Consider the following 23,890-nt stretch of genomic DNA (forward strand, 5'->3'; position numbering starts at 1 on the left):
TCTTACACAGCACAACTCAATACAAAGATGTCAGTTCTCCCTAAATTAAAGTACAAATCCAATGCAATCCCCCCCCCAAAATACTAGCTAGATCAGTGGTTTTTAACTCAAAGCAATTTTGCCTCCTGTGTGACATTTTGCAACATTTGGAGGTATTTTTGATTGTTTTAAGTGGATGGGTGCTACTGACATTTACTGGGTGGAGGGCAGGGATACTGCAAAATATCTTCCAATGCACAGAATGGCCTGCCACAACAAAGAAATATCTAGCTCAAAATGTCAATAGTGCTGAGTTTAAGAAACCCTGAGCTTGCCAAGTAAATACTAAAGTTCATATTTAAAAATAAGCATGCAATAACACCCAAGGAAACAATGAAAAAGAAAAACTATGAGAAGGCAGTAGCCTTACCAGACATTAAAACATCATATACAGCCTCTATACTAGACAGGTAGATCACTGCACTGGAATAAAAAGTCCAGCATTAGATGCACCTCCACTAAATACATTCAGAAATTTAGAATATGACATGGTTGGCATCTTAAATCTTTGGGATAAAGATGCATTTGTAAATAAATGAATGGTGCAAGTACAGATAGGTAGCCTTTGGAAGACATACAAAATTAGACCCATATCTTAGACCTCACACTAAAAAAAATTCTAAATGGTCTAGGGATTTATGTAAGAAATAAGACTATAAAAATACTAAAAGAAAATATGATGAATTCCTCTTTAACCATGGTATAGGGAAAGACCTTCTAACTATGACTCAAAATTCAAAGAGAATGAAAGAAAAGACTGAAAAATTTAACTACATAAAAATAAAAAGAATTAAAAAAAAAGTCAAAAAAACAATTGATAAACTCAAGAAAATGCTGGCTGCATATACTACAAGGGCTAATATCCCTACTACATGAAGAATTCTTCATAACTGAGGGACAAAAAGACCAGAAATCCAATGAAAAAATTGAAGAAAGATATGAACAGACTAAAAAATGGTATAATGATCCCCAAGCATGAGGAAAGCATTTAAATTCACTTACAGAGAAATGAAAGTAAAACAACAACGATATACTGTTGCTCACTCACCAGAGTGGCAAAAATTTTAAAATATGACAACATATTCTTGTTAATTATAATGTGGGTAAATGGTGCCACACTCTGCTGGTGGGCATGCAAATTTGTACGAGCCTCTGAAGGGAGGTGTGGCAAGACCTAACTACATATGTGCTTACTTTTCACCCCTGTAATCCCCTTTAAGGAATTTACCCTGAAGATACACTTCCAACAATATGAAAAGATATATACACAAGATTATTCAATGTAGTTATTATTTATAATAGCAAAATATTGGAAACAACCTAAATGTGCACATATAGGTTTATGACTGAATAAGTATAGTACATCTTTACACAATTAAGTATTATCCAGCTGTTAAAAAAAAAAAGGAGGAAAATCTTTACAAATTGATACGGATTTCCAAAATACACTGTTAAACGGAAGTAAACAAAGCCCAACAGAACAGCTATGGTATGCTGCCTTTATGTAAAAGAGGCGTTTATGTATCTGCTTCTTTATGCTAAAGAAATACAGGAAGGATAAGCCAGAAACTAAAGAAATTGGTTACCCCCAAGAGGTAGTTGAAAATAGGATAGAAAGAGGGAATAATGGGAATGGGATAGCTGAAATAAAAGCAGTTGCCGTTCTCTGCCTATACCATTTTGTATAGCTTTGATTTGTATAATCCAAATGTCTCACATACCTCAAAGTAAACAAAAAAAAACCTACCAAGATATAGAAGGAGAAAAGAGAAGACAAACAATAAAAAATGTACCTAAATGAATTACAAATGAATAACATAACTACTCTGGAAGGGGGCTAGTAAGGAAAGAACAAACCTAAGACAAAAATAACCATATCTAAATGTTATAATCTAGTGATAGTAAGTATGCTTCTCACAGGGATAGGAGTTAACAATTCTGAAGCTACTTTATGTGTATGCTAGAAATGAACAAATAAGTTAATGTATTACAGATAATGAGAGCCAGGCTTCTCACTGATGAAGAAATTATGAATAAGCAAAGCAAAAATGAACCCTGTGGTGTTGAACTGGAATCAGAGATTATCAATATAAAAACTCATGGTTTTTTACTTTATATACAGATAGAGAAATATAAAAGTGTGTGTATGCGTGGATTAGTATGCATACGTATGTCTCCTAGCTCTGTCTGCTGAGAGGGCCTAACAGCAATGCCCCCTGTGGTGGCCAGACCCTAAGGAGGATCCCTCCCACCACACTCATGATGATGTTCATGCCCTTGTGTAACTGCCTCTTTAAGGAACTGTGACTTGCATCTAACCAATAGACTATGGCAAAGATGATGGAATGTCTAACTTCTAAGACTGCATTTCATTTTGATACTCTATCTGCTAAAGGATTTGCCCTAGAGACTCTGCAGCTAGCTTTGAGATAAGTAGCTATTTTGGGAGGCCCATTTGGCAAGGAGCTGAGAGTGGCCGCTAGGAGTTGAGGACAGCCTTTACCCGACAGCAAGAAGCTGGGGCCCTCAATCCTATACCTACAAGGAAATAAATTTGCCAACAATCTGCATGACCTTGAGAGCAGATTCTCCCACAGGAGGGCCTCCAGATGAAAACCATCTTGGACCACATCTCAATTACAGCTTTGTGAGACACTAAGTAGAGCACTTAATTCCGTGTTCTAGTCCAGATTCCTGGCCCACAGAAACAGAGAGATAAGAAATGGATGCTGTTTTAGGCTACTAGTTTTACGGTAACACTGCTGTGCAGCTAGAACTAACTAATAAAATATCATATACATAGCAGAAATACCTAGTGCCCAGATCTTGGCTTCTAAACAAAATTCTTCAAAAGTACCTGATTTGGGGGTTAGGGCAGGAAAAACACTAAGATAAGCCTAGAACATCTTGTGCCAGAAAGTAAGGAAGTGCTCAAAATATGATGAGGTCTTGCTGAAAAAACACAGAAGGAGGCTACCCTGAAGGAACCCTAATAGCCACGCTGGAATAATCTGAGCAATGCGATAACTATTGGCAGTATTACATTTTCACTTACAGAATAAGTATCCATGAGTCTATACTGCTATAAATACATACATACATACATACATAAATGTTCTCATTAAGGACAGCTCTTCCTTACAGAATTCCAATAAATGTAAAAGGAAACAGGGAAACAGAAAACCATTATTAGGCAGAAATATAACTGCTGCAGGCAAGGTCCATCAATGGATGCTAAAATTAGTGGGCGAAAGTGTGAGGAAAACTAGGATGCACAGATTCAAAGCATCTCCCCCAGTGTTCAGTAACTATAAAGGAAAAGACAATAATTTATAGTGAAAAAAACCCAGCAGACACCACCTCCATCAAGTGATCAAAGTTAACATTACCAAGACATACTGACATGATAAACCCCTTCAAATGATGCAATGAGAAGGGCACACCATTTCTGCAGAATTCTTGCCAAAAACGCTTAACTGGCATTGTAATCACGAGAAAACATCAAACAACAAACCAAACTGAGGGACATTCTACAAAGTAACTGACCAATAGTCTTCAAACGTGTCAAAGTCATAAAAGGAAGGAATGAGGAACTGTCATAGGCTGGAGGAGGCTAAGGAGAAACAAGGTAGGATCCTGGATAGGATTCTAAAACAGCAAACGATGTTAATGAACAGCCATAGTTTAGTTGATAGTACTGTACCAATGCTAATTTTCTAATTTTGATCATTGTACTGTGGATAAGGTGTTAAAATTAGGGAAAGCTAGGGAAGGAAACTTTGTGCTATTTTTATAACTCTGATAAGTCTAAAATTAGTTTAAAATAAGAAAGTTTAACTTGCAACTCAATAAAAAAAGACAACCCAATTGAAAAAAGGGGAAAAGATCTGAACAGACTTTCCTTTTTTTCTTTTTCTTTTTCAGTAGGTTCCCTGCCAGCATGAAGCCAATGCAGGACTTGAATTCACGACCCTGAGATCATGACCTGAGCTGAGATCAAGAGAATCATTATATGATCTCACTCATATGTGGAATTTAAGAAACAAAACATAGGATCTTAGGGGAAGGGAGGGAAAAATAAAACAAGATGAAATCAGAGAGGGAGACAAACCATAGGAGACTCTTAATCACAGGAAACAAACTGAGGGTTGCTGGAGGGGAGAGGGGTGGGGAGATGGGGTAACTGGGTGATGGACATGAAGGAGGGCAAGTGATGTAATGAGCACTGGGTATATAAGGCTGATGAATCACTAAATTCTACCTCTGAAATTAATAATATACTATATGTTAATTAATTATATTTAATTTTTAAAAACCCAAATATAAAGAAATCAAGTGGAGGAAAAAAGAATAGCAAGGAAATAACTTTTCTATGATTATAACTTCGGATGCGCTTCATCTTAAATTGTGCTTGATACTCAATCCACAGTACTTGGAATAATTGCATTTTTAATTTTTCCCTCAGTCAAAAATGACATTAAGGTGTTGTGGCCCTATTTATATAACCCAACAATTTTCTGTATTATGTGAATAATTTCACCCTCTAATTTATTCGTGTTCAGTGCAGATGGTTGAGTATTCATTATGTTTAATAATATAAAAAGCTAATCCACGTGGTAGATGCTACAGCTCTAGAGGAAACAGCGTGGGACACCCAACTGACTGAGCCACCCAGGCGTCCCTGAATAGACTTTTCTTTAACAAAGATACACAAATGGCCAATAAGCACATGAAAAGATGCTCAATATCATCAGTCATCAGAGAAATACAAATCAAAACCTTACTACTTTACACACACTACTATGGTTAGAATCATCAAAAAGCCAAATGATAAGTGTGTTGGCAAGGAAATGGAGAAATCAGAACCCTCATACATCATTGGTGGTAATGTAAAATGGTGCAGCAGCTTTGGAAAACAGTCCAGCAGTTCCTCAAATGATTAAACAGAGTCACCATATGACCCAGGAATTCCACAAGTAGGCATATACCCAAGAGAAAAGAAAACATATGTAGATACAAAGACTTGCAAATAATATTTATAGCAGCATTACTCATAATAACCAAAAGATGGAAACAACCAAACGTCCCTTGACAGACAAGTGGATAAACAAAATGTGGTATAATCTATAGGATAGAATATTACTCAGTCCTAAAAAGAAATGAAATACTGATACACACTGTGACACAAGATAAACCCGGAAACATTATGCTAAGTTCAAGAAGCCAGTCACAAAGACCACATATTACAAGAATCTATTCATATGAAATATCTAGAACAGGGAAATCTATTGATAATAGGAAGTAGGTGAATGGTTGTCTAGGGCTGGGGTGGGGTGGGGGGTATGGGAATGATAGATAAAGGGCATGGGGTTTCTTTTTGAGGTGCAGAAATGTTCTCAAATTGATTGTGGTGATGGTATGCGTATCTGTAAATATACTAAAAACACACTGAATTGTACATTTTAAATGATGATATGTATGGTATGTGAATTATAGCCTGACTGGATCCTTTACTTCACTTTTGTTTCTCTTTCACCCTCCCTTGCATTGCTACATTGTATTGGTTATTGGTTGTTTTTTTTTAAGACTTTATTTTTTTAGAGCAGTTTAAGATTTACAATAATAGTGAGAGGAAGGTAAAGATTTCCCATTTGCCCTCTGCCCTTACCTATGTATAGCCGTCCCCATAGTCAACCATACTCACAAGCATTGTATATATTTTATCAAGGATGAATCTACACTAATACATCATAATCAGTTGAAGTCTATAGTTTATCTTCAGGTTCCCTCTTGGTGTTGTACATTCTAAGGGTTTGGACAAATGTATAACGACAGGTATCTTTCATTATAGTATCATACAGAGTATTTTCACTGCCCCAAAAATCCTCTATGTTCATCCGTCTCCCCTGCCTCCTCCTTGACAACCACTGATCTTTTCACTGGCTTCATAGCTTTGCCTCTTCCAGAATGTCATATAGTTGGAATTATACAGTAAGTAGCCTTCTCAGATTGGCTTCTTTCACTTAGTAAAATGCATTTATGGCTCTTCCTTGTCTTTTCATGGCTTGATACCTCATTTCTTTTTAGCACTGAGTAATACTCCACAGTCTAGATATACCATAGTTTGTTTTTCCATTCACCTACTGAAGGACATCTTGGTTACTTCCTAGTTTGGCAATGTGAATAAAGCTGCCATAAATATCCATGTGCAGATTTTTGTGTGGACATAAGTTTTCAACCCCTTTGGGTAAATACCAAGGAGTGTGACTGCTAGATCACACAGTAAGAGTATACGTTAAGTTTTCTAAGAAACCACCAAGCTGTCTTGCAAAATGGCTGTACCCTTTGGCTTTCCCGCTAGCAGTGAGTGAGAGCTTTCGCTCTATACCTGTTATTGCTTCAAAATACCTGTCAGAACCATCAACGCTTTTCATTTTATAAAAGAAGCAAATACTGAAACAATGCAAAGGATGAGAAAATTTAAGGGTAGTTTTCTCTCTTTTTGAAAATACGATCCCAAATATGATCAGGTTCTGCAAAACAGACTACTTCATTTATCCTTTTAAAAAAGTAAGATTTTCCATAAAACACATGTAAAAGGCATTTGGACATTTTTTGAGATAATTAAGGGAATCAGAATAGGGATTGGCTGTTAGATGACAGTAAGAAACTATTGCTAATTCATATAGATAATTGCTGTGATCACTGTTATCTAGTTTTGTTAAGAAGTTCCTTTTTTTTAAAGAGATATACACAGAAGTGTTTTTGGAAATTAAATGACCCAATATTAGGGATTTGCTTTAAAAATACTACAACAAAAAAGGATAGATAGATAAGGCAAAATACTGATAATAATTGAAACTGAGGGAGGGTGGATTAAGTAGGGGGAGTACTATTTTCTCTTTGTTGAGGTATGTTTTATATATTTTTTAAAAGATTTATTTATTTATTTATTTATTTGACAGAGAGACAGAGAGAGCAGGGCGGGCAGAGGGAGAAGCAGGCTCCCCACCGAGCAGGGATCCCAGGACCTGGGATCATCACCTGAGCTGAAGGTAGATGTTTAACCAACTGACCCACTCAGGAGCCCCTATTTATTTATTTGAGAGAGAGAGATGGAGAGAGGGATAGAGAGAGAGCATGTGCATGCATGGGGTGGGCGGGGCAGAGGGAGAGGGGGAAGAGAATCTCAAGTAGACTCCCCCCTGAGCAGTGAGCCCAACTCAGGGTTTGAGCTCACGACCCTGAGATCATAACCTGAACCAAAATCAAGAGTTGGATGCTTAATTGACTCAGCCACCCAGGCACCCTATGTTTGAAATTTAAAAAAAGAAAGAAAAAGACTATTAATTACTCTTTAAGGCTAAAGAACAAATAAGCCACCTTTAATTCTTCTAGGGAACAAGGTAGAACGCAAATGGAGATAACAGACATGGAAATAGTGGTTTGCAAATCATAGGCAACAAAGTCTTTTTACAAAGTCTGTTCAAAGAATAAAAGAAGACATTTCTTCAAATCTCACCCAGATCATACTGTGATTATTATATGTCAAAAATATATTGATATTCAGAAGTATTCAAATACTAATTCAGGCAGGAATTTCTTTTAAAGCATATAGTTTATAAAGTCACACTGAAATCACTTTAGTATCACTGAAATACTTACCTTTTGAGATTTGGCTCCTTTAAATAGAGAGGAGTACACCTTCTTCTTCGGCTTGGTAGCTCTAAAGATGGATTTTCTGACTTATTTTCAGCTTTAGCAGCATTATTTGAAACAAAACTGGTATTTGTCAAATCCTGCAATGTTCTACCACCTGCAAAAATGATTTTCACAAATACTTATAAACATATATAAAGAGAAATGGGACATCCTCATATATTAACAGATATGGGATATTTAGTGGTTTGCAAATTACTGCCAGCAAATTTTTAAACTTAGCAATAATCAAGTTATAATTTTAAATATTACAATAATAGCACCAAAATTATTTGTGAATCGATTTTTTCCCAGCAATGAGAGGAAAAGAGACTTAAAATTTGAAACAAACTACCAAAGTAGACCATAACACTTTTATTCTGAAGTCACATACAGGCTGATAAAAATTCTTCACAGGTCAACCCTATTCACAGAATCATACAAATGATCACACATTCATTCAACATTTGTATCAACTGCTTACTCTGTGAAAGGTACCATGAGGAATACAGAGATGCAAGATGGCTCATCAGTCCTCTATCATGGCCTGTAACTCTAGATTTTTGCATTTCTTTTGTTTTAGTATTCCTTTTACCCAGAATTGCCTTATCAATCAAAATCCTAGTATTCTCTAACTTGAAAAGATATCTGTACCCCCATGTTCATAGCAGCATTATGTACAGCAGCCAAGACACAGAAACAACCTAAGTGTTCACTGATGGATGAATGGATAAAGTTGTGGGGTGTGTGTGCGTGTATGTTAATATTATATGCATATTACTCAGCTATTTGGAAATCCTACCATTTGAAATAACACATATGGAGCTTGAAGGCATTATGCTAAGTGAAATAAGTTATACACAGAAAAACAAATACTGTAGGATCTCTCTTACAGCAGGAATTTAAAAAAAAAGAAAAATCAAAACCAAAGACCAAAACCCCAAACCCAGAAAAAGAGATCAGACTTGTGGTTACCAGAGGTGGCAGGGGTGGAGAGAGGGCGGAAAAGAGGAAGGTAATCAAAAGGTACGAACTTCCAGGTATAAGATAAATATGTACTAGGAATACAATGTACAACCTCATGACTATAGCTAACACTGCTGTGTGGTATACAAGAGGGTTTAAGAGGGGGCGACTGGGGGGCTCAGTTGGTTGAGCATCTGACTCTTGATTTTGGCTCAGGTTGTGATCTCAGGATTGTGAAATCAAGCCCCACAGTGGGCTCCACACTGGGCGTGGAGCCTGCTTAGGATTCTCTCTCCCTCTCCCTCTCCCTCTGCTTCTCAACCCCACCCCTCCCTCTCTTAAAAAAAAAAAAAAGAAAAAGTTAAGAGAACAAACCCTAAGAGTTCTTATCACAAGGAGAAAACTTTTTTCTTCTCTCTTTTCTGTTTACTGTATCCATTTGACATGATGGATGTTAGCTGAACCTACTGAGGCAACCATTTCACAATACATGTAAATCCAACCATCATGCTGTATGCCTTAAAGTTATACAGTAATATCAATTATTTCTCAATAAAATAGGAAAAAACTTCTAGTATTCTACATACATGTATATTCAAATGTTAGTTTCCCAGTAGAAAATTTTGATTGATATGGGAATGTCCAATGTCACAAAACTTCTCATAAAGAAGGAACAACCTTAGGATCTAATGTGTAAAGGGGAAAAAAATGGGATAACTAATGGTATATATAGCATGATGTCAGGTGTAATTTTTAAATTCCATAGATTCAATTCTGTATGCACATGCCAAAAATGTTGACTGCAGTTCTTCTAGGTGATTGTTTTTCCTACTATTTTCTGATTCTCTACTTTCAATTTTCTGGAATGAGTATTATTTTAATAACTGGGGGGAAAGAAAAAGTAAACACTAAAGATAAAAATCTTACCTATCCTATAGGGCCTAAAATGCTACCTATTTCATGATGTCTTTGCGGGCTCCTCTTGTCCAAATCACTTCCCATATATCTGTTAAGCACATGTGTGCTTTTATGAGAGCATTTACCACATTTACCTTTGTTATTTTTAGATATATATATTCTGAGGAAAGGGATTTGGTATGACTGATTTTTTAATCCTCTAAAACACCAAGTCAGACAACTTTGTGGTAAAGGCTAAATCTGTTTTTTAGGTTATAAATATCCAAGACACTACTTTGTTATCTTCCTAAAATACTAAACTTTCTTTAAATTCCTTTATATTGTTTCTATAGATCAGGCGACACAGTTAAATACTGTTCCTAACGCCATAAAAATATCAGTTATAACAGAAAATACTTTACTGGTTAAGTGAAAAAAGACAATACATTTACTTGGTCACTTCAGCTGCTGACCTACCTATTCCTGATTTCTGTGTTCTCTGGTTGAAATTCCTCCCTTTCATCTTCTCATGGTCATCATCACTTACTTGAAAGACTGGTGAGCTCTCCAGGGCAAAATTTTCTTTTATCACCAGATTTTTACTAGGAGAAATACTCAGAGGTACTAAATCCTCATGCATGCTCTTAAAGGAAGAATCTTGTATGTTAGGTGAATATACCTGAGATAAAGATTTAAATGCCTCTTTGTAAAAGTCTGCCTTCATTTTGACAGCTCTCTCATTTGCTGAATTTTTTTCCTCATCAGTTTGTCCAGATTTAACTGATATTCCCTGGTCAGTGTCAGATACTACCTGCATTACCTTCTGGCTCTCTGAAGGACAGATGGTCTTCCTTTTCTTTGATTTAGATGCCGTTTTGTTTCCTTTTCTGCCCTGACACTCTCCTTCTTTTACCACTTCCACAAAAGGGATGTCTCTCTTTTCATTCAGAGTTGTAGAGCTTTCCTTTAGATTCTCCTGGAGGTCCATGTGCTTACCAGGATCAGAATCTGCTTCATTAGTAATGTATTTTAAATCTGATTCTAGGAAGACAGACGTCTGTAAAGAATCTGGTAACTGTGAAATAGATTTGTTTTTACCTTTTGCGAAAATCTTTGCCTTGCCTGATGATTCTTTCCCATGCTTTTTAACTAGTTTGTAAGGATTTGAAATTTGATCACAATTTTCCTTTTCATTACTATTGATTTCCATAGAGTATCCACTGATGAGATCTTGGCATTCAAGTCTTTGTTTAGATTTATTTACTTGAAAAGCAAGATCTTTTGTACAGATTTCTTGATCATGCACATCTTTGTCATTATCCCCATATATGTGGTACTTTTCAGAAATTATTTCTGTCTTCCGATTGACTTTCTGCCTAAGTTTCTTATTTATTTTTGGCTCATTTTGCTGAGCAGGTTGCGTTTCAGTCACATGCTTTTTCAAACCCACCACATTCTGTGTCTCATAATCATATAAATTTCCATTATTGTGGGTGAAAAGATAAGCTGTTTGTAATTCACTTGTGACTTCTAAGTTTTCAGAAATGGCTTCTTTACCTGTTTGGGTTAGGGAAAAGAAGTTACCTTCTTCTGGGTCACACACACCTTTTTTTTTTAACTCATTTACTCGGTTCATTTCCACAATTATTTCTGTCTTACGACTTACTTTCTGCCTGAGCCTCTTATTTATTTTTGATTCATTTTGCTTTGTAGGTGGCATATCAGTAACATGTTTTTTCACCCCCAAAATGTTTTGAGTCTCATAAGGACCTAAGTTCCTAACACCTCTGGTAGAAGGATCAGCTATCTGAAACTCATTTGAGTCTTCTAGGTTTTCAGGGATGATTTCTTTCTCCTTTTGGGTTAAAGAAAGTAAGTTATCTTTTTCTGGGTCATGTATGCCTTTGTCATCTTTCTCATATACTTGGTTGATTTTCGAAATTATTTCTGTCTTCCGACATATTTTTTGCCTAAGCTTCTTATCTATTTTTGATTCATTTTGACAAGCAGGTTGCATATCATGGACATGCTTTTCTACTCCCAGAACATTTTGAGTCTCATAATCATAGAGGCTTCCACTATCTTTGGTAGAAAGGGAAGGTGTTTGAAACTCACTTGGGCCTTTTACATTTTCAGGTATGATTTCTTTATCCTTCTGAGTTAGGAAGAAAGAACTACCCTTTTCTGGGAAATATACATTCTTATCTAAATGATTCACCTCAGAAATTATTTCTGTCTTCCGATTTACTTTCTGCCTAAAAGTCTTAGGAACTTTTGATTCATTTTGCTGAACAGGATACACATCAGTGATCTGCTTTTGCAAATCCAACACATTTTGGATCTCACGATCACACGGGTTTCCATTATCAATGGTGGAAAGAGCAGGTTTCTGAAACTCATCTGAAACTGTAAGGTTTCCAGAGATGGTTTCTTTATCCTCCTGGGCTTGGAAGGAAAAGTAACCTTTTCCTGGGCCATGCACATCTTTAGCAGTATCCCCATATACTTTGTTTGTTTCAGAAATTATTTCTGTCTTCCGATTTACTTTCTGCCTAAGCTTCTCATTTATTTTTGATTCATTTTGCTGAGCAGGCTGCATATCAGTGACATGCTTTCTCAAATCCAACATATTCTGGGGCTCATACTCACATAAACTTTCATTATCTTTGGCGGAAAGATCAGCTGTTTGAAATGCACTTGTGACTTCTAGGTTTTCAGAAGTGGTTTCTTTATTCTTTTGGTTTGAGAATAAGTTACCTTTTTCTAACTTAGGAATCACAAATGTCTGTCTAGAAGCTTTACTTTTATGATAAGCTAAAGAACTCTGACCTATATCAAATTTATCTGAACTCTGGGAGAAGGAGTATGCTTCCTCTTGCTCATTTGTTACATGTATTCTTTTCTTTCTTTTATTACATTGTGTATTTTGTCCGTCCTCTTGATCAAAGCCATTATGAAGGGTTTCTTTCTTCAGTATGTTCAACTGAGTCAGCTGCTCAGTATTGAAAATAAAATTTGGATCTTCTGAATCCCCTTTGCTATTCAAGACAACTGATCTTTTCTCTGGTCCATTTTCAATCTTTTCCTCAATATTGATATCTGAACTATTTTTAAATTGTCTCTTTGATCTTTCTCTCTTTTTCTCAGAGCTTGAATCTTTCACTTTTCTGAAAGTTTTTATTCCACAACCATTTGATTTTTTATCACTTTTATTTTTAGTCCCTGTTGAAACTGTAACAATTTTGCTTACTTCACTAGCAGTTAAATCCATGTCAGCATCATACACAGTTTTCTGCAACTGAAAGTCATCACTACCCTGAATTGGATTCACGTACTCTGCAGTAGGCTCACTTGTAGACTCAGATGAGTCAGGAAGGCATTGTATGTTTCCTTGCATTTTAATATTCTTTTCATTAGTATGATCATTTATTTCATTATTCCAATTTAATTCTGGACTTAAAATGTGTTGTTGATCCAAGTCTGTCCCATGAGAACTGTCAACAGAAGGATTATTTGATTCCTGAGATGACACATGTTTTTTCCTTTCCGTTACATTACTGAGAGATGGTTTCTCCTTTCTGTGGCTGATTGACTGGGCATTTTTCATCTCGCTCATCGGAGAACTCATGGAATTTTGGTCTGAGTATAAATGACCTTCTATAAAATAAAGGGAAAGAAAATTTGGAAATAAGTAATGACAAGGAATCTGTTATTTTAAAACAAATTAGATTAAAAAGCTGTTTCACAGAAAGGATTCTGACAATGTGTTCTGTTCAGATACTTAGAATTTACGCTGATAAAAATAAAGTAGAAATGATCAGAGTATTCATAAGTCATATTTTACATTTGTATCTATGGAAAATATATATACTAAGAATTCACTCTGCCTTGCCCCAACAGTAGAGTATAGCTGATAGTAAAGCCATTATCATATATTTCTAAAGTGGGAGGAGGCCAGCAAATGAACCCAAATAACAGTGATGACTCTGATAAAGATTACTATCAAAAGGCTACCAGCAGGCAGCTAAAGTTTATATAAATTATATATACACACATAAATTTTTATAAAGGAAAAATAATTGTAAGCTCTAAATGAAATATACCTATGGTTCCATAATCCAATCTGCAAATCTATGATAAATACATCAGCCAGACTCCCCTGAAGGATTATTATTTTAGAAATAACCATGTAAATAAAACATAAGTGTCATCATTTTCTCTGGCTCAACCATTATCCAGGCTCAAGTTTTTGCTTTGGTTATGATCTTGAAAAAGTCACAAAAATCTATTTAGACCCTCAGTTTTTTTGTCTATGAAAAGGAGAAGATGAAACTAAATAAATATATGGTATCTTTCAATTTGTAAGCTAATAAGATACCAAGGAAAGCTCTTTAGGCTGACTCATTTCTAAATACTACTCGCAGAACAACAGCATTAGCCCATGGTGGATAAGACATCTGTCAGCATGTTTACTTAAAAATTAAATTTTTTACCAGCAGTTTTAAATGGTGGAAGTTAGCAAATTTATAACATAAGAGATCTAACTTATTAACTGTTTATACACCATGGGCCTCAAGAAAAAGTCTGATGAATATAACTTTTTAATACTGATACTCAAAATTAATTTTAAAAATTTCACCTTTGGGAAGCATATCAACAATAGAAAAAATATATCTGAATCATGTAAGCCACACATATCATGATTATTTTCCTTAAGAAATAACAATTCCAAGTTATACTGACTTGATAAAGGTTGTCTTGTTGATACAGAAGAGGGACTGTCAGGTGATATCTTTGATATAACATTGTCGTCATATTGCATTTTCTCTTTATCTTTATCATCATCATCATCATCATCATCATTTGAAGTTAACGGAACCCTAAAGGCAAGTGGAAATGAATGAGAAATTTAGTATTTTACAAAAATTACTTACAAAATTACGTGGATAGTTCTTTTTATATTCCATTTGTTTAAGATCCAACTGCAAACCCACTCTGGTACCTTTTTGTTCTTATGGTATCTTATGTTCAATGAAGACAATTACACGTAGGAAAGAGATAGTTTCTAATAGTATAGAACCTGGACTAAAACAGGAATACTTCTTACCCCATAGCCCCAGTGGCCTCAAAAAGAGATAACTGATATAATCACTGGTTGGGCTATTAGGATAATAAGACTAATGAAATGAATAAACTTCAAACATACTTACAAATACTCATATATAATACTTACAGCTTTCTTACAATTAATTTTATGGAATACCCAAAACTCTTTTTCTAGTTTCAAACAAGTACAACTGTATATAAAGTTAAGTGTGAACTAAAGTTTGCTATATTTCCAAAAGGCATCCATGTAAACTAAAGCCATGTTCCTGGAGTAGTTATATCTATTTGGCTGGTGGGGGGGGGGGTTGGACATAGAAACCCACAGAAATAATTAGATAAACTGACCTTGAATTCAAAGAATGAGGGTTAATATCCCTCAATGATAAAGATTTTGCCCTGAATGCCAAATATATCACAGATACATAAGAATTATTGATAATGGTAACAATAAATATTGATAAATATTTGTTAAAAATTTAAAGTCAACTATTAGAATAGCCATTGGGAGGAAATTTCTATGCCACTTGAAGAAATAAGTTAACAAAAATAAACAGAGAGGAGAGAGGTTCTGCTTCTCATAATGGACAAATCAGCCCTATCAAACATAATGATGATAAATTCTGGGTAAAATATTTTTTAAAATTACCTGAAGTAACTGGAGAGTAAACAAAAAGCAAGTAGATAATAAAGGGGGGTTAACACTTAAAAAAAGGTGAGTTTATAACTTCAGCCACTGCCACATTTTTAAAAAGTTAGAAATCTATATTCTTATTGATTCAAGAATTAAGGACAATTAAAACAGATGCAAAAGGGTGTGTGATGGGGGAAATAACAGGAGAGGTAGAGAGGGGAGCCCCAAATTTTGTGTGTAAACTCCCCCACCCGCCATCTCTGGCTGACTCATAGATTACATATATGTGAGGAAGATTCCAACCAGCTCAGCTAAGGATAAAAGGACCAAAATGAGATTAGCCACGTTAACAGACAGGTGAAGTATATCTCAAGCATCAGCCTTCAGTTCAGTCATGATCCCAGAGTCCCAGGATAGAGCACCACATCAGGCTCCCAGCTCAGCCGGCAGTCTGCTTCTCCCTCTGACCCTCCCCCTTCTCATGCTCTCTCTCTCACACTTTTTCTCTTTCAAATAAATAAAATCTTTTTAAAAAAATGCAGGAAGCAATATGAAAAAACAGAAGAGTTAAACATGTGTGTAATTTAAATGAATCTTGACTACACAAAACAATGACAGTAGTAATTTGTGGGATTAAAATATATGTATCGTATTAAAGTGTTAAAAAAATCTAAGGACGAATGTTGCTATCACTAGAGTAGGAACAGTAGAAGAAAACAAGTTAATAGATAAGAAAAATTAAATAATGGAAAATTGTTTTTAGAGAAAAAAAGTATACAAAACAAGTTGCTCAAACAGAAAATAACTAGATCTCAGGTATAAATCCAATTATATTGTCAACGATATTTAATACAAACATGCTAAATATTCTAATTAAAAGAAATGTTACAATGAATTCATTTTTTTAAAAAAAAGAACTTATATGCATCTTAAATATAATAGAGTTTGAAAGTAAAGTTATAGAGAAAGATAAACCAAGGAAATGTTATATCAGACAAATAGACTTTAAAGCAAGAATCATTTCTAGAAATAATTCATACTGATAAAACAAGTCTTCAGGAAAACAAATCAATCCTAAACTTATATGCATCTACTAACAACTTTAAAATACATAAAGCAAAAATTGACAAAACTGAAAGGAGAAATAGAGGAATCCATAATCATAGTGGAAGACTTTAATGCATTTCTCTCAGTAACTGATAGAATAAATAGACAAGAGAAGCAAGAAGGATATGGAAATTCTGAACAATATAATCAATAAACTTGACACAACTGACAAACATAAAGTACTGCATCCAACAACCACAAAATACATTATTTTTATGTGCATCTAAAATATTTACCAAACTAGACCAAGTTGTGTCCTAACGCAAGTGTTAATATATTTCAAAAGACTAAAGTCATTTGATCTATGTTTTGTAACTACAATGGAAATCGGCTAGAAATCAACAATAAAAAGTAATTAGAAAAAAAAAATACCCAGCTGATTAGAAATTTAATATGCTTGTTAGTGATCCATGGGTCAAATAATGTATCAGAACAGAAAGTAGAAAATATTTTGAACTCCATGATAATAAGGATATGGCATATCAAAAATTGTGTGGTGCAGCTAAAGCAATACTTACACAAAAATAAGCCTTAAATACATATTTTTAAAAAAGAAAGCCTAAAAATTAATAATCCAAACTAGCTCAAGAAACAAATAATAACAGTAATAATAAAAGTTTTAATTGAAAAGAAAGAAAAAGCAAAATAGGAAGAAGAAATAATAAGAAGCAGACTAAATGCAACAGAAAACAAATATACTAAAAAGATCTACATAGCCCAAAAGATGATTCATTTAGCGAAGATAAATAAAACAATAAATCCCTAGAGCAAAACTAATCAAGAAAAAAATTTATGAAACACCAATAGCCAATATTAAGGAAGAAAAAGAGAACATCACTACATACCCTACAAACATTAAACAAGTAACTAGAGCTGTTATGAACAACTATATGCCAATAACTTGATATTTTAGATGAAATGGACAAACTTTATGAAAAATTAACAAACCTGACATAAGAAAAAATTGAAAATCTGAATATTCCTGTATCTATTAAAATGGGATGTTATCAAAAACCTTTCCACAAGAAAACTACAGGCCCAGATAACTTCTCCCAAAGCTTTAAAGGAAAAAAAATATTTACACAAATACTTAAAGAAAACAAAAAAGAAATGCACTTATCAATTCAGTTACCATGACCAGCATAATATAAACACCAAAACTTGACAAATTATTAAAAAAAAAAAGATGTTTTATATTTATTGTAAGATTTTATTTGTTTATTTGACAGAGAGAGACACAGCTAGCGCGAGAGGGAACACAAGCAGGGGGAATGGGAGAGGAAGCAGGATCCCAGAGGAACAGGGAGCCTGATGTGGGGCTCGATCCCAGGATCCTGGGATCATGCCCTGGGCCGAAGGCAGATGCTTAATGACTGAGCCACCCAGGCGCCCCTAAAACATCTTTATTATTAACATACAATGAAAAATCCTTTAAAAAATTAGCAAGTAAAATTTAGTGATATATCAAAGGGATGTATCATCAGGAGCAGTTCATTGCAGAAGGTGATTTAATATTCAAATATCAATCCTTAAAATTCATTACATTAATAGAAAAAAATATTTAAAATAATTAATAGAAAAAAAGAGAAAAGTAATATATTCTTGATAGTGACATAAAAAGCATTTGATAAAATTAAGCCATTCATGAAAACCAGGAGTACAAAGGAACTTCTTTATTTGTTAAAGAGAATCTATAAAAACCCAAAAGCAAACATATTAAATAATGGGAACATAAGAATGTCCATCATTAGTACTTTTATTAATTACTGACAAAAAGTAGTCACTGTAACAAGAAAAAAATTAAAGGCCTACGAACTGAAGGGGAGAAGGAGAAACTGTCCCTATTTGTAAATAATAAAATTGTAGAAAATGGAAAAAAAAAACTACAGATAAACTATTAAAATCAATAGCAAGGTCACTGGAAACAAGGTCAGTACTCAAAAATTAATTGTATTTCTATATACTAGCAACAAGAAGAAAATGAAATTTAAAAACAGTAACATTCAGAATACCACTAAATACCTAATAAGTAGGAAAAATCTAAGATGTGCAATAACTAGTCAAGAAACTATAAAATTGAGAGAAAATATGTAATATCTAAATAAATGATGATATACTATGTTCATAGATAGAACACTCAATTTTATTAAATGTCCATTTTCCCCAAACTGAACTACATTCTACGCAATCCCAAACAAAATTCCAAAGGAGAGAGAGAGAGTGTGTGTGTATAAGTGTGTGTGTGTGTGTGTGTGTGTGTGTGTGTGTGTATTAACTGGCAAGTTGATTCTAAAATTCACTTGGAAATGCAAAGGTGCCAAAAGAGCCAACATAATATTCAAGAACAAAAACATAAATAAATAAAATGGAGACCCAAACTATCAAATATTGACTTATTATAAAGCTAGTAATTAAGATGATGTAGTATTGACAAAACAACTCATGTAATAGAATAATGAGTTCAGAAACAGATCCATATACACACCCAGTCATACAAAGTCAACAGGATTTCCACATGAAATAAATAAATTATGACCTTTCCCTTACATCATACCCCAAATTCTAGGTAAACTGAAGATCTAAATGTAAAAGGGAAAATCCTAAAGCTTGCTATTGATTGACTGATATTCTTCACAGTATAATTCAAGCTTTTAAAAAAAACCTAAGGGAATGCCTCATGGCCTTCCAACTGGTAAAGATTTTCTTAAGAGGCGATAATAGTACAGAGAGTAGTAACCATGGGGGGGCAATAGATAGATGAAGATATATAGATATATAAGTTAGATTTTTATAAAGAACTTCCGTTCATCTAAAGACCATTGAGAGAGTGACGCGGCAAGTCACAGAGTAAAAGATATTTGTAATGCACAAACAATTTACACACAATGTATAGAAAGAACTGCAAATCTGTAAAAAAAAAACAAAAACAGACAACCTAATAGAAAGAAAATAAACACATATAAACAGGTGTTTACTTTCATTAATAATCACAGAAATTAAAATTAAAACCTCAATGTAATACCCCTCAATATGGCTAAACTGAAAAAGACAGACAACAACAAGTGTTGTTGCAGATATAGAAAAGCAGGAATTATATACTGCAGTACGCAAGATAATGAAGATAGAAATAGTTATCAGATTTATTCAGCTAACGACATGATGCCAGTGGGGACCTAGGAGAAAGAAAGAAAAGAACCAAAGAGTAGCAGGATACTACAGATGCTTGTGGTTATTGAATTGATGGGTAAGTCTCCTTGCAGCCCTGGAGATACAACCTATAGCAAGAAACTACAGACCATCTCATTCCTACCTTACCAGACAACTACACATTGATGAAACCCAAACATTGTACAACACACACAAACACTGAATGTACTACATAAAAATCTAAACACTCTGAACCAGTATAATTCAAATCCATGAAACTAAAGGTTCGCCTTTGCCTCTTTCTTCTCAAGAGTCTATGGGAAAGCTGAATATTATTTTAGCTCTACTGGGTTATGCCTTCAATTTCTTTTATTGGTACAATGTTAACAAGTATTTCATTATTTATTTTAAAATGTTTTTCTATGTTTCAAGAAAGAATACCAAATAAAAACTATTCAGGGGCGCCTGGGTGGCTCGGATGGTTAAGCGTCTGCCTTTGGCTCAGGGCGTGATCTCAGGGTCCTGGACTCCCTGCTGGCTCAGTGGGGAGTCTGCTTCTCCCTCTCCCTCTGCCTCTCCCCCTGCTTGTGTGCATGCTCTGTCTCTCACTCTCAAATGAATAAATAAAATCTTTTTTAAAAACCAAATATTCAAAGTCTTATTTAGCTAGAAGTGTACAAGTATTTAAGTTTGAAGCAATTACCTTGCAAATGGAAGACGCATCAACTTGCACTGTTTACTGACCCGTTTCTTCTTGCTAGTCGGCAGTGGAAAGGGACTCTGATGAAACTGTTTTTGAAAAGAATAAAGAAAACAAAAAGGAAAAATAATTTCTAATCTCATTAAATGTTTGTTATTAAAGCACCTAACTATACAAGTACACCAATAGTAATAGAACAATTCTTGCATTAGTCTTCAATAGTCGAATGAGAATAATGTGATAAGGTTAAACATAATTCAACCTTTATCATGTCCCCAAAGGCCATCATTACTAATATTTTGGTATACAAACTCCCAAACGGTCTTCTCTGCATATGAATAAATACATGTGTGTATACCCACACACATGATATCTCTACATAAATATTCAATATGCTTGTGTCTTCATATGTATTATGTAATATATTATCGCATTTTATAATCTATTTTTTAATGATCTTTAAAATTAAAAGTCTGGGTGATTTTAGTGTATCTTTTAAGTTTTTGCTTATTTATATTTTCTAATTTTTTGAACATTTTCTGAACATGTTTTAATTATTTAATAAAGACCATAAAATTAGGCAACCCACAACCATGTTTTCCTATTACAGTGCTAACCTGTAATAGAAACAGGAGTATGGCCAAATTGACAAGCTAATTTTAAAATTCACATGGAAATGCAACAGACCCAGAATAGTTAAAACAACTTTGAAAAAGAACAAAGTTGGAGGGCTGTGATAATTGCGATAGTATAGTATTAGCATACAGACAGACAAACAGATCAATGAAATACAAGAGAGTCCAGAAATAGACCCACACACACTTGGTCAAAGGTGCAAAAGCCAAATGGGGAGCCTAGACTTCCATATTCACAGGCTATTAACAAGGCCAACTCTACTTCAAACCAGGGGTACTGTCTGAAAAGGTCAAGAAGAAAGGAGGACAGCCCAGTGGTAATAAGGATACCCCCTGTACCAACAATGTCAGTGGAGAACACATGGGGACTCTAGACTTCCATTCTTACTTGGTAATAACGGGGAGTGTCTCTTCCTCTCCTCTACAGTGGTAACAGAAGAGGTCTAGTAGAAAGTCAGGATTTTCACCACTCTTCAACAGTAACAACCTCCCCCTTCATAATTCCCACAATCTTGCTGTCAGTGGAGGCCAGAAAGTCATGAGGCACCCCCGTCTGTCCCAGTCAGGGTGGTGTCAGCCTGAACTCCAAGCCCCATCCATCAATTAGGAGACATGCCTTCCAGGGTGACAACAGAAGCTGAGTAGAGAACCTAACCTTTGACCCCCTCCAACTTGGCAGTCGGTGGCACTTCACCACTGGCATAATGTCAGAGGGGGCCTGCTAAAATTGAAGGTTTAAATAAGATCTGGAGATTCTTAATATAATGCCTAAATGTCTAAGATATAATAACTTATCACACCAAGAATTAGGAAAAGGCCTAAATTTGAAAATACTAAATATGAATATGAAAAGATAATCAAGACACCAACACCAAGATGATACAGATGCTGGAATTATCTAACAAGGATTTTAAAGCAGCCATCATAAAAATGCTTTAATAAGCAATCACTAACATGCTTAAATGAGAAAACAGAAAATCTCAGCAAAGAAACTAAGTCTCAGCAAATAAAGAAAAAATATAAAGAAGAACCAAATGGGAATTTAGACCTGAAAAATACAATAACCAAAATAAAATAAATTAAAAACTCAATGGACTCAAAAACAAAGGTAAGGGGGAAATCTGTGAACTTGAAGATAAAGCAACAGAAAGCACCCAATCTGAGCAAGAGAGAAGAGACTGAAAAATAATTACGAGGTTCAGGGATTTATGGGACAATAACAAAAGATAGAACCCTCATGTCACTGAAGTCCCAGAGGGAGATAAAGAGGGCAGACCTGAAGAAGTTTTAGAGAAATAATGGCTGAAAATGCCCCAAACTTGGCAAAAGAAACTAATCTGCATATTCAAGCTGAGTGAACCCCAAAAAGGATAAATTCCAAGAAATCCATGCCAGGATATATCAGGGTCAAATTTCCCAAAACTAAAGACAAAAATCTTTCAGAGCAGTGTAAAAAAAATGGTACCTTCCTACAGAGTTAGGAATAAAAAAAAATAAAGAAAGCATCTGATTCAGTTAAAGAACAATAAAATAAACCACAGGAAAGAAGAAATAACTTATTAATAACTTATTACTAAGATAAAAGCAAAAATTAATTAAGTTTGAAACACCAAAATAGAATCAAAAACTAAAAAAAAAAAATTAAACCCAGAAGACGGTTCTTTTAAAGGAAAAAAAAAATTAGAAAAACCACAACTACCTAACCTAGTGGGGCAAAAAACCGACGAAAAGCCCAAATATAAAAAATAGTCAACTGGGAAAATAAAACACAAACAAAATTTTAAAATGACAGACTATTATGGCCAACTCTGTGCAAATCAATTTGAAAACATGAATGAAATAATTTTCTAAGTAAATATAATTCAATAAAACTGACCATGAAATAGAGAAATTTTCCTAAGAAAACCAATATCCATAGAATAAATAAAGTGAACAAAGAGCAACCCTTCCTTTCAAGAAAGACCCAGGTTTCACAGACAAATTCTACAAAGCATTTAAAGAAAAAATAATTCTAAGACTATATCATTTATCTAGATCACAGGAAAAAGAAACATCCAAATTCTTTTTATGAGTTCAGTATTTATCACATTTTTATCAATGTCTAAAAGACTGTGTAATAAGAAAACCTTACTTATGAATAACAATTTAAAAATTCCTAACAAAATACAGGCAAAAAAAATTTAGGAATGCAATAATAAATCATTTCTGAAATTTATTCCAGAATTGCAAAATTAGGAAAGCTACTAAAATGTCATCATATTAATACATCTAAAAAGAAAGACCATATGATTATCACCATAGATGCTAAAAAAGTAATGTAAAATACATTATTTATTTTTATTTAAAAAGATAAATAACAGAAGTAGTATAAGATAAATACACACATTACCCTTAAAAAAAAGGATAATTTTTAATGGGGAAACACTATCCAACATTTTATTAAAATTTATTGCTTTCTAGTATGTCCTAGACATTGGTGGGGTATAGACAAAAATCCTATACTCAAGAACCTTATGTTCTGGTGAGATGAATAATAAAATTAATGAGTAAAATGATATGTCATACAGTGTTAAGTGATAAGAAGAAAAATTAAGGCAAGAAAAGCAGAATATGAAATGTTGGGGCGGGGGTGGGGAAGGATTCAGATTTATATAGGGTTGCCAGGAAAGGCTTGACTGAAGTCACTTTTGAGTCAAGATTTGAAGTAAGGGAGTAGGCCATGTGAAGGAAGAACAAGTCCAAAGGCCCTGAGGCGGCAGCTTGCCTGTGTTTGAGGAGTGGAAGGAGGTCTATGGATTGAAGATGTTAAAGAGTGGTCAATGAGGTGAGAGAAAGATGTTAAAGAATGGTCAATGAGGTGAGAGAAAGATGTTAAAGAATGGTCAATGAGGTGAGAGAAAGAACATGAGTTTCAGTTTTCAGACAATAACGGGCAACAGATGACATGGGAAGCCACTGGAGAGT

At 34.4% G+C, this 23,890-nt stretch overlaps 1 protein-coding gene across 1 annotated transcript in view; it reads right to left on the reverse strand.

The window, feature by feature from the left end:
- SGO2 (shugoshin 2) overlaps positions 1-23,890 on the reverse strand; it is a 40,036-nt gene that overhangs the window by 9,532 nt on the left and 6,614 nt on the right. Inside the window, exons 4-7 of the mRNA XM_040642207.1 lie at positions 20,295-20,380; positions 14,344-14,480; positions 10,078-13,257; positions 7,705-7,855 (exon numbers count right to left, since the gene is read on the reverse strand). Coding sequence (XP_040498141.1) covers positions 7,705-7,855; positions 10,078-13,257; positions 14,344-14,480; positions 20,295-20,380 — 3,554 coding nt within the window. The remainder of the gene's footprint in view (positions 1-7,704; positions 7,856-10,077; positions 13,258-14,343; positions 14,481-20,294; positions 20,381-23,890) is intronic.

The sequence above is a fragment of the Ursus maritimus genome, unplaced genomic scaffold (assembly GCF_017311325.1).
Source record: "Ursus maritimus isolate PB19 unplaced genomic scaffold, ASM1731132v1 scaffold_1, whole genome shotgun sequence".
NCBI classification, from domain to species: domain Eukaryota; kingdom Metazoa; phylum Chordata; class Mammalia; order Carnivora; family Ursidae; genus Ursus; species Ursus maritimus.